General features: G+C 41.4%; 1 protein-coding gene across 1 annotated transcript in view; it reads left to right on the top strand.

The window, feature by feature from the left end:
* LOC134793591 (rho GTPase-activating protein 100F) overlaps positions 1-11,628 on the top strand; it is a 73,963-nt gene extending 62,335 nt beyond the window's left edge. Inside the window, exons 11-21 of the mRNA XM_063765213.1 lie at positions 2-87; positions 585-736; positions 1,191-1,434; positions 1,838-2,097; positions 2,611-2,796; positions 3,417-3,639; positions 4,265-4,465; positions 5,059-5,340; positions 6,455-6,535; positions 8,167-8,279; positions 8,718-11,628. Coding sequence (XP_063621283.1) covers positions 2-87; positions 585-736; positions 1,191-1,434; positions 1,838-2,097; positions 2,611-2,796; positions 3,417-3,639; positions 4,265-4,465; positions 5,059-5,340; positions 6,455-6,535; positions 8,167-8,279; positions 8,718-9,266 — 2,377 coding nt within the window. The 3' untranslated portion in view covers positions 9,267-11,628. The remainder of the gene's footprint in view (position 1; positions 88-584; positions 737-1,190; positions 1,435-1,837; positions 2,098-2,610; positions 2,797-3,416; positions 3,640-4,264; positions 4,466-5,058; positions 5,341-6,454; positions 6,536-8,166; positions 8,280-8,717) is intronic.
* The last annotated feature ends 393 nt before the right edge of the window (positions 11,629-12,021 follow it).

Here is a 12,021-nt window from a genome sequence, read left to right as displayed (position 1 = left end):
GGTTAGGGCTATCGAGGCGCGCAGGAAGCGTACTTCAAGATGAACCGGAACCATTGTCTTCACGTTTAGATCTACGTTCTTCCAGAGGTAATGTCTATACTATAGGAATTATTTCATTTTTGATTGATTGAGACGGAATTATTTTGCTCTAAAGATATTTGTTTAATAATGCAGAAAACTCTGTCACTGCATGAATTTAACGCTGTTACCTGAATGAACACTTAACCTTTCTTAAAAAAAAAAAGTATTCGCTAGATTATATAAGCGATACTTACTACAAGGCAAGTCTACCGAGCGGTTGGTATTTAAGAAGTTGTCATGGTCAGTTATGAACTGGTTGAATTGGATTGCCTTGGCTGCACGAATCAGATTTGTTTTATAAATGTAAATATAAGTTATAGTTCCAAAACTCAGACCTTCTTTTAGAAAATCACTGCGCAATTTCTTTACCAACCGCCTGAGATAATTGGTAGACCTAAAGACCTAGTATAGTCTGGCTATCAACAGTTGAACCTACAAGATTCAACTGTCAATGACCAGTCTCACAGTAGCCTCAAGTACATTGGTCTGGAGCCTCACCACAGGTCGTTTAACATCTTCGTCGTCAGTGTTCACGTCGGACGAGTACCGCGCGTGGCTGTCGCGCGCGCCGTCCACCAGCGCGCTCTACGAGACGCTGCGCCCGCGCCTGCCCACGCACTACTCCGCTGAGAACATACACGACGCGCTCAAGAATGTGAGTGGTCAAGACATATTATAAATGTATCATAGCTCGCCGAGGAGCTTATAAAAAAATTCGTAAGCCAAAGCTAATATAGCTTTCTTTTTCTTCGTGAGCTGTACAGAAAGTGCCCAACTGTCTGAACCATATTATAGCTTGTAATTTACGAGTTACGAACGATTGTGAATGCTTAACTTGGACTATTATGTGTGAAGCATATATGATTTGACTCGCGGTCATCGCGCTGAGTGCGCCCACTCAGCTAAATTGCTCAAGTTGTATCCTACACCAATAACTCATTATTGTTCTTATTTATTTATAACTTATTATAATAAAGTTCGTTAATATGGACTCGATTGAAATGAGCGCTTGCGAGTAACAATGAGTAGTGACCGCGAGTCGTCTTACATGCTCCATCTAGTACACGAGTGATCTTTGATGCTGAAAGAACTACATTACCTACTCTCAGATGGAAAGCGGCAGTCGTTTCGGGTCTTCCCTCGGCTTGGCGAACCGGCGCGTAGAGCGGCCGCGACACCTCCCCGCGCGCTCGCTCTCGTCTCAGCAGCTCGGACCGACGGCCGGCGGCTCGCCGTCGGCGCGCCGCGTGCGGCAGCTGTTGGAGCTGGGCTCCAGGTTCAACTGCCCGAACCCCAGCCCCGTGCCGACGCCCGGCTCGAGACATCATCGCCATCTAGATATAAATCCCAATGGTGAGTGTTGCGTTCTTTACTAGGTTATAGAATATTTGTTAGTTAATTTATTTACATTGAGACATTTTTTGTATTCTAAGTCCATGGCGCCCTTAGGTACCACGGGTCCAACGACGATGGACATTTGGATGGATATAAATTTATTTATTATAACTTGGTTACGAGTTGGTCTTGAAGGAATGATAAATTGTGGTATGAATTACTTGGATTACACCACGCACAATTAACGAACAGATCAACGTTAAATAGGTATTGGCGGCAGTCCTCAAGTAGAAAACTGAACTGACTTATTGTAAAATAAAACTATAGGTAACGAACTACGATAACGTTGACAGATGGTTTGGTGCAACTAAGTACCACTTTTAATCGGTTAAAATACACTCAACAACTTTCTCTATTCCAGAGTTCCTAAAATACAAAGTGGAGAAGCCAGGCTCAGGTGGCCTGTCGGCTTCCATGACCGGCCTATCTCGCCTGTCGGGCGGTGTATCAGGCATGCTATGGGTGCACTTGCTGGCCGGCCGGAACCTGCGGCCGGCGCCCACGGGCTCGTCACCCGGCTCGCCGCCGTCGGGGCCGCTGGCGCCCGCGCAGCCGCCTGTGGCGCCTAGGGACCTGTATTGCGTGCTTGAGTGTGATCGGGTGCATAAAGCGAGGACAGTGGTAAGTCACTATTAAGTTTTTCGGTACCTACTTACTTTCTTTTTCACCGTCGATAATAGTGATCGTGCTTATTATTTCAGTCGAGGTAGGCGCCAAAAACCTTGTCACCGAAATCTATGGTTATTAAGACCACCAGAATCTGCCAAACACTTTTTCTGTATAGCTGCTTTCTGGTTAATTCTTGTTTTTGTTATACATTACATTATTGACATTGACGGCGCATATCAGTTATCTCATAGGTGGAATAGGTCGAAGGAAATTTGCACTACTTTCAACTTTTCTAAATTATTTTCAAGCTTTTTTATTGTCAATTCAGTCATTCTTATATGGTCAATAACAGTTGTGTCAAAAGATTAGCACGGTCCATATCCCGGTCGATGTAAGTTTTTCTTATGGTCAGTAAAAAAAATTGAAAATTTGATAACTGTCCAAAATACCCCATCTTTCTGGTCTCATTCGTTATAAAGTTTATGTTTTGGCTATAACTACAAATCTGTAAATCTTTGTCATCAGGTCCGTACAGGAGAGCTTCAGTTCGACTGGGACGAATCCTTCGAGCTGGAGCTAGTGGACAACCGGCAGTTGGACGTGCTGGTGTACTCGTGGGACCCGCAGCATCGGCACAAGCTGTGCTACCGCGGTGCCGTAACGCTGCCCGACCTGTTGGCGAGGTCGCCTCATCATCAGTTGGCCATTAAGGTACGAGTCAATCTGATTTATAAAACAAGTAACTGTCAATTTTATTGCTGACTGTACTTTTTCTCACATGCTTGTCTATCGAGTACTTCTTTAGACCTTTCTACTTAATAAGCCTAAGCTGGATGTGTTTGTGTCATGTTTGTGTTTTTCCATCCAGAAGTTCCTTTTGGCTACCTACCGACTGCATCATCAGATCAGCTCCATGTTAGCATATTATTGCATTAATTGTCACTGGAATTACGATACTACAGACCTACTCCAAATTCCAACTGGATAAGTGGCTCAAATTTTATTGAAGCACTATAAATATATACTCGTACAAAGGTATTTATACGCAGTGCAGCTAAATAAAAGTGTGTAAAAAAACATGTCTGTTCTTTAGAAATGTAGCTGCCGGTGGTCTGATCACCAGAACATGTAGTTAAAGATCACACCAGTCCAAAAAACTTTGTAAGTGCTGACCTGTGGTAGTCACGTCAATTACTGAAGTCACGTCTACGAAAAATTTACAGACTACGGCGTAGCGAGGGCGTAGCATATGTACATTAGCTTAGCCTCGTGAGGTTTTGGGCCTGCAAGCAATGTAGGAGGTACATAGTATAGCTTCACTTCTATTACAGATGGAGCCCCGCGGCACGCTATACGTGCGCGTCCGTCACACGGAACCTCACGAGCTGTTCCGACGACGGCCGGCCGCGCCGCGCCTCTCGCCCCCGCCACTGTTCGGGGCCGAGCTCGACACGGTGGTGGCACGAGAGGTGCGGCCGGCACACGCGCCGCCAGTACCTCTCATCGTGCGACGTTGCGTTGAGGAGATTGAGCGGAGAGGGTTGGATATCATAGGTGAGAATTTTCACCCTATCTATTTCTGATGAGCGATAGGGGTAAGTCCCATTCTAAGCCGATGCGCAGGACACTTAAATATGCACGTTATTAGTTCAAACACTTTTTACTGGTTTCCTTAAGTAGGTAGTTAACCTTCAACGAAAAATTTGTACCTTTAAAGTTCTGAAAATATCCTAACCCATAACTGTCTATTTGAATGTTGTATGCCATACATAACCATTCAAACCACCGCGCTATAATATATATGTTTATGCCGAGGTGTAAATGCACACATGAAATAAGAGTGCCATAGGTATCTCCTTTTGGTAACAATATCTGGGAGACCGAGCTTTGTTCGGAAAACATAATATAAAAACTCAAAGATGCGCGTTTTCCCAGAGTTAAGACCTAATTGGATCCATTTATCGCCCCCGAAAACCCCCATATAGCAAATTTCATCGAAATCGTTAGAGCCGTTTCCGAGATCCCCGAAATATATATATAAATAAATAAATAAATATACAAGAATTGCTCGTTTAAAGGTATAAGATATATAATGGGGTTCTTTTTATCGTAGCTTAGCGACTTACAATCAATCGACAAAGTTGTGTTAAAATCCTTCTTAAGAAAAATATTCTTGCAGGCCTGTATCGATTATGCGGTTCAGCCAACAAGAAGCGCATTCTCCGCGAATCGTTCGAGAGGAACGCGCGCGGAGTAGAGTTGGCACCAGACTCGGTGCCCGACATCAACGTCATCACGGGCCTGCTCAAGGACTACCTGCGGGAGCTGCCGCAGCCGCTGTTCAGCCGGTGTTTGTACCAGATGACGCTTGATGCTCTAGGTTAGTACTCGGTAGTAGTAGTAGTAGACAAAGAATGCCTTCGCCAGACAAAGAATGAAGGATATCTGGAACCAAAGGACTTTAAAACGCTACCCATGAGCTCCATCATCCGACACATGGATATGGTGGGAAAAGCTCTTGAGTAGTTGACGTATCTTCTCTAGGGGGTAATTGCACAAAAGCTCCCTATGGGTCGAAGTGTATCCGCAAGGGCCCCCGAAAACAATAAGATGAGATAAGTAGAAGTAGCATTACAGTCGGTCACAGAGATGTTTTATTCATTCCTATAGAAGTGTTTAATGCAGAGGAGATCTGGCATCACTGCAGCTGTTTGTACAACTTTTCTTGTAAGAAACATTCATTTAGAAAACGTTCAGACTTTAAGGACTAATTTGAAACTTGGCAATATGCATTGCACACTTACACTGGTACTGCTATCATAAGTCGTTGGTACTTCTGTTATTAAAAATCGTCGAGTCGTCGTCGAGAAGAAAATACGCTAGTATTTGATGACGTCTTCTGATTGTTTACCCTAACTTTACGATAAGCCATACAATATATTCTCCATTTCTTAATGTATTAATTATATTTAGGAGTATGTCTTCCGGATGACCGAGAAGGCAACGCCCGTCTGATGGCCTCGATAGTAGAATGTCTGCCCCGCGCCGCGCGCGCCACCCTGGTCTTCCTACTCGACCACTTGGCGTTAGTCGTGGCAGCTCAAGACCGGAATAAAATGTCACCCCAGCATCTAGCGGTGGCCTTAGCGCCCCCATTAATGCTGCACTCTCAACCGCCTACGGACCTGGATTACCAGAGACCAATTCATGTCCTACAATGTCTTCTTCAAATATGGCCTGCGCCTAAACGTTCAGGTAATGTCATTTCGCATATTACTTGTTTAGTTTCTACACTGAAGCATTAGATTTGACCGCATTGTAGACAAATTACAAGTACTAGGTACTTACATATAGTTAGCTTTTGACGACCGGTCTGGCCTAGTGGATAGTGACCCTGCCTATGAAGCCGATGGTCCCGGGTTCGAATCCTGGTAAGGGCATTTATTTGTATGATGATACAGATATTTGTTCCTGAGTCATGGTTGTTTTCTATGTATTTAAGTATTTATATATTATATATATCGTTGTCTGAGTACCCACAACACAAGCCTTCTTGAGCTTACCGTGGGGCTTAGTCAATTTGTGTAAGAAATGTCCTATAATATTTATTTATTTAATATTTATTTATTTATTTATAGTTAGCAAAAGCATTTACATAACATGATACAAATCATTTTCTTAAGTACAAAATTGAACATTTGCATTTACAATTTTACAAACAACGTGCATGCACAAATCATAACTAACCAAATCCCAGGGGAAATCTGGCGCTACTTTCAATAATTACTTTCGCTTTACTCAAACTCCGTTCAGAAATCGAAGAATACCAAGTACCTAATTGAATCTTAATACCCTATTTATACGTAGATTATTTTACATTTACTAAGACTGGTTGTTCGCAGTCTTGTTCCGATTTCATGCAGGCATGATCATTACCTTTTTACAAGCTTTTATTTACTTTCACCTGACCGTTGTCTGTCTGTAATCAAATTTTGCATGCATGTATAAATCAGATGACAATGCAATATTATGGTACCATCGAGCTGATCTGATGCCATGGAGACAGGAGGTGGCCATAGGAACTCTGTGATGAAACAGCGCAACCTAATTGTGTTAGGGGTTTTTAGAATTGTCTCGATGAGTATTAGTTGCCTGTCGTAAGAAAAGTACAGTCAGCGATAAAAGCTTGTACCAAAAATGAAATTTTTGCCAAAAACTTATTATAACACTTTAACATATCTGTCATTCCTTGTCTACCGGATTTCCTGAATTTCTGAACTGAAACGTAGCTTACACTTATAACACAATCAAGTGAACACATTGTGTGCCGGGCTAAGCGGTACCTTAACGCATGTATGTTTGTAGACAGTTCGGCGCGGCGAGCCAGCAACCGGGCTGCGTGGAAACAGAGTCAGTGCGTCGCAAGCGGCCTCACTCATCCTACCCCAAGGTAACTCACGATAACGACTAATTACAGTAGCTTCTGAAAATGCACTTTTAAGAGGAAAGTATATAGCACGTGATCGTCCATACAACAAGAGAAAACGTTTTTCCACTTGTAAATATTTTCCATTCTCCATGATTTTTTTGTATGTCATTGACACAATGAAAAACTAGGTTTATAGGATTTCCTTTTATCAAAATTTGTAATGCATAATTTTTGTTTTTCAAAAAAGCGAAACTGAGACCTAGAATATATTATGCTGAAGCGATCGACATCAAAATCAAAGAGATATGTTAAGATTTAGTTACTGGAAAATATTTTCTCCCGTAATGGAAATTGTATGAAAAAAGTTACTTTTGTCAGTAGCTACGAGTATACTTCCTTCTTAACGAAACTTTTTCTTCCTTCTTAAAGTTTTGCGGCAGTTGACTTGAAGTTGAGAGTTTCTTGGCAAAGTTTCGACAAATGTGATTTTGTTATCCGTTTTGGAACAACTACAGTCTGAGGGATCCATTGGGTAGCAATAGATACACCTAATATTAAATTGACAAGGCAGCTGCAATTATAATAAAAACCATGTTGGAAATAAGTAAAATACATATCTAGATATAATAAGTTACAAGAAATCTATAATATTTTAAGTAGTATTTAAGTTCTGCACTGTCGTAAAGTAGAGCACGTAGCAATTAATTCGTAAGTTCATAATTAAGTAATTAATGGCACGGTCATTATATCAATACATTTTAGAAATACCTTTAACAACCCACAATAATTCGGAAACTTATAATTATATCTACCACTAAATTGTATGGTAGTTATCGCATCAATTATTGAAAACGAATATCGTATTGAAGCAAAAATGCTTTAGCTATTTTGTAATAGTTTAATAATTGTAGTTAGTTATGTAATTCAATAAGCTTAAATAGAGCCATTAAGTGAATATTCTATTTTTCTGTTCACAGATAACTTCGTATGTAACTAGTTTTTACAAACGAACAATTAAAATGTTACCAACAGATTTATTACTTCAAGTATCGAACTTGTCAAAATAGAATTTGGTCCTTCAATCCTTAAGAGTATTTATTGCGAGAATAGTTAGATACCTATAGTAAAACCACAATAGTGGCTGAAAAACAAAATTATTTATTAATATAAATTATTAAAGGACATAAACAGGAATATAAAACTAAAACTAACTACAATTATAATAACTAAAACTAACTAACTAATGTTGGTTATATTATAGGTACATCTCAGTAGATTTTGTAAATACATATCATCAGTTGACAACCTAATACTAGCTACTGGAAGCTGGATATGGTAAAACTCGTATCTTATCACCTGTTCGGGTCAAAAACGTTTTTATATGAGTTAAGGATACGCACCTTTCCTGCGGACCTCATAAAACAAATGAACTTTAAAGCCTTATTCTCATGATGGACCCACATAATTATGTTGAACATCTTCTATTTCTTAAAAGCTGTACGATAAAAGCTCTAGTAAAATGTACCAAAATCGTGAACTTTTATATAATGTGCAAATGACGCCCGTTTTCCGGAACGATTTCTATCCATTCGTTTCTGAGATACGAGGTTTTAGTATCGGTTGTGAACTGAGGAATCATGCTTGTTCGGCAGGCCGAGTTCCGCCCTCAGTCAGTCCATATCGGCCTCAAGTGGGAGCATCAGCAGCATCTCCGCCGCCAGCTCTCTCGGCTCGGCCCGCGCCCGACCGCTCGCCGCCCGCACATGTTTGTATTTACTAAAGGGGGCCCACTGATTACCAGTTCGCCGGACGATATCGCCTGTCAGTTGTTCGGAGCTGTCAAATTTTGCGTATAACCGACAGGCTGATATCGTCCGGCGAACTGGTAATCAGTGGGCCCCTTAACACTACTGCTACACTGATTTTATGCTTGAATATTCAGGCTTGAAATTTACATAGGCGACGTTACACCACGAATATTCAAAAACCAGCAACGAAATGTGATGTCATGAAGTTTATTTTAAATATAAATTATATTTAAATGCTTCTGCTTTATGCTTGCAAGCACTCATTTAGGAACCCATCCACAATTCATGAGCACAATATGAAGCTAGTTTTAATTATCTTTGTTTTCTAAAGCGTTGGGGCCTTCTTTGTTGATGACCTACAAATATATGTATTAATTAATTGTGTTTCGGTGTAGGTTCTCTCATCAGTCAGGGCCGGCCAATATCGTCCGCAGTCGCCTCTCCGCGGGCCTCTGCCCGCTCCGCCTCGCTCCCGTCAGGTGACGGTATCCTCTCCCGGTTCGCCCAGCAGTAGCTCCGGCAGCCACAGCCCGGCGGACACAATTAAACACGGTGGCTCCGTGTCGTCAATCTTACGGCAACCTGACCGAGCCGCCTCTCCGAGAGCCTCCCCAAGGCACTCGCCCCGGGCCTCTCCTCGGGATTCACCTCGGACGAGTACGCCTAGGGATGGCACGCCTAGAGAAAGTACTCCGCGGGATTTGACCCCGAGGGATCTGACGCCAGGCCGCGAGCCGGGCTCTCGGGACTCGCCGCGGTTCGCCATCCCGGGCACGTCGGCGGGGCTAGCTGTGACCCTGAACTCGGGCGGCGGTGGCGGCGCCCTGAGCCCTCGTTACTGCAGCGCCACCAACCCGTTCCTGCAGCAGTATGACGCGGAGGAGGAGGCGGAGGCGTGGCGCGCCACCGACATCTTCTCCCCTCCCTCATCCACGCACACATAGTGCTCATAGCGAATTGAGATTTTCTAGTCAATTTTTTTATCGAATCGAAAGAGTGCTACGATTCTGCTGTATATTATGTTATTTAACGAGCGTGGTGCGCGTTCGTAATGTTTGTTATATATAGAGCGAGTTACGATGTATATTATTGTGAGAATGTACACTGACGCGCGAGGCACCCGCCTCGCCGGCCGCCGACGCTCCGCCCCGTAGCCTCTATAGTGTTTATCGTATTGTAATGTACATTGTATATAATTATATACGTATATGTAGGTACGCTCCAGTTTTGTACCCTTCGGTCGGATCTGCGGCGGGCGGCCCGAGGCGCTACACACATCATCCCACATATCAGACGCTTGTGCGCGCTTTCGGCGCGGGCTTTACGAAGATTCCTAACGAACTTACTAAAACATCATTAATAAAAAGTTACTGTCCCATGGCGTCGACAGAACGTACAAGCCAGTAGCTCGAGTAGGGAGAGAGTATCATAGAGATCAGACGTACGGACTGTCTTGAGACTGAGACCATATCAGAGTGAGTAGTTAGGGGCTGCGAGCCACACGCGGGGACCCCTCGGAGAATGAGCGATCGACTTATAGTATAAAGTTTGAATTTTGCTATATTCAGTTACCCGATGCAGAGTTTAATCATAAAGCCAAACATTAAAATTAATAATTATCTACTCAAATATTGACAAGTAACAATAAAGTTTTTAATATAATAGTGTTAAGAAAACATTTACACAAATCGCTTTTTCTGCGAGGGAATGGGTATAAATTAGGTTGAGTTCGGTCGCAATCTCAAGATCAGAGGAGCTATGTTTAAATTCCGAAGTCATGATCACCGATCAACGACCTTGAGAGGTCTATGTCCAATCTAGGACAATCTAGAACCTGGCCACTGTCAGATATTACAAGCCGGCTATCGAAATCGATGTTTCGGTATTTGAAAATAGAATCTCAGTTCAATTATATTACAGGAGCGTCTGCTAGACATATAAGAGTGGGAGAAATCGACCAATGACTGCACTGATTCAGTTAATCATCACTGCCATGATTGGTCCATTTTTGATAGAAACCATAATATTGTATACACTTGTTTATATGTCTGTCGGAAGCTACATGGTTACCAGACACTTTTGAGCAACACTTCAAGACAAAATTTTGTTGTTGATAACTGTTTTATAAACCATTTGCACAAATAACACGACTGATATGGGACACAAAAACATTTTGATACTTGTTTTTTTACCTGCCCCTCGTTTATAATGATACGTTACTTTGGAACCTCGCTTATAGTAATAACGTAGCTCTTACATATTCGTCCACGAATTTCAATCGCTCTAAGGATGGGGTTTTATAATAAAATACACAAACACACGGTGGATAGTTTTTTTTATATGGAATACCTATCTGGTTACTATTCAGTATTCCACGGGCATAGTTGCAATGATGTGCAAAATTGCAGTTTGGAACAACATCACTACACCTTATAAAACAAAGTCCCCCGCCGCGTTTGTCTGTTTGTATGTGTGTTCGCGATAAACTCAAAAACTACTGAACAGATGTTCATGCGGTTTTCACCTATCAATAAGTGATTTTTAAGGAAGGTTTAGGTGTATAATTTGTTAAGATTTTGAATGTCCCGTGCGAAGCCGGGGCGGGTCGCTAGTAAAAAATAATTCTAATATTGTCAATTGATTGATTCTACCACCTATTGTTAATAGTGAAATACGAATATTTATGTACGTAATATTTTTTACGTCATCGTACAACAAGATCTTTGTAATTCTGGCCTCATCCTTAATATTCTGACGTGAATTATCAGGGTTTCTTGGTGATAGTATTCGAGGAAAATTGTAGTACTAGCATCCAATGCTTAAGGGAAACGATTCAATTGATTTGCATATTAAGTACTGCCTACCTACTAGCAGTGACTAGTCGCTTATTGACTGACAGACTATATAATCGGCCAATAATATTTATAAGGGGATGTCTGAGGTTATGTATATAGAGGTGCTCGTTTGTAGATGATGGCTTTAAGATTTGGATGAAAATAATGTCAAACTGTCTGTCATTGTCATGCCGTGGCCTTCACCTCTATGTATGTACCCTCAAACAAATGACATAATGAAGTTAATCAGCAATGTTTAAAGTTCCTGGGGCTTCTTTATGAAACAACGTTATGAGATTCGTGCACGGAATAAACTACTACAATAATATTAAAATGGTACGAGTAATATACCAATGTTTATCTATCTCTGTATACTGTAGACATGATTGTAAATAAACTTAAAGCCGTCATATTTACTCTTTGTACGTCGGTACATTTTGTTGGATATTGGACGTGTTATTGCAATTTATATTAGACTGACGATGCAAATGACATACTTACTGTAAGGTAAACGTATTGGTGCTCGACTCGGTCCCAGTACATGTCATCTTGAAACTTAAGTCATTGTCAATAGAGGCGACAGCAAGGTGTCATCTATTGGGCATTAGCATGTCGAGCACTAGTACGTTTACCTTAATTAGGTAATTCATTATGTACTTATGCTGAAACAATGATCATGTTCCACAAATAAATGTTAATAATTGATATTTTTCTGATACCTAATTGGTCGACAGCACTGTTTTTGACCAATTGTTTTATTAAAGAATAACTACATAAGTTTTTTCTGCTAAATATCATACAATAACCTAATTTAAATATAGGATTCATAACAAAGTGGGCTTATGAGATAAATTATAGAACCAAT

This window comes from Cydia splendana, chromosome 9, assembly GCF_910591565.1.
Source record: "Cydia splendana chromosome 9, ilCydSple1.2, whole genome shotgun sequence".
Taxonomy (NCBI): Eukaryota; Metazoa; Arthropoda; class Insecta; order Lepidoptera; family Tortricidae; genus Cydia; species Cydia splendana.
This window is presented reverse-complemented; position numbering and strand designations above follow the sequence as displayed.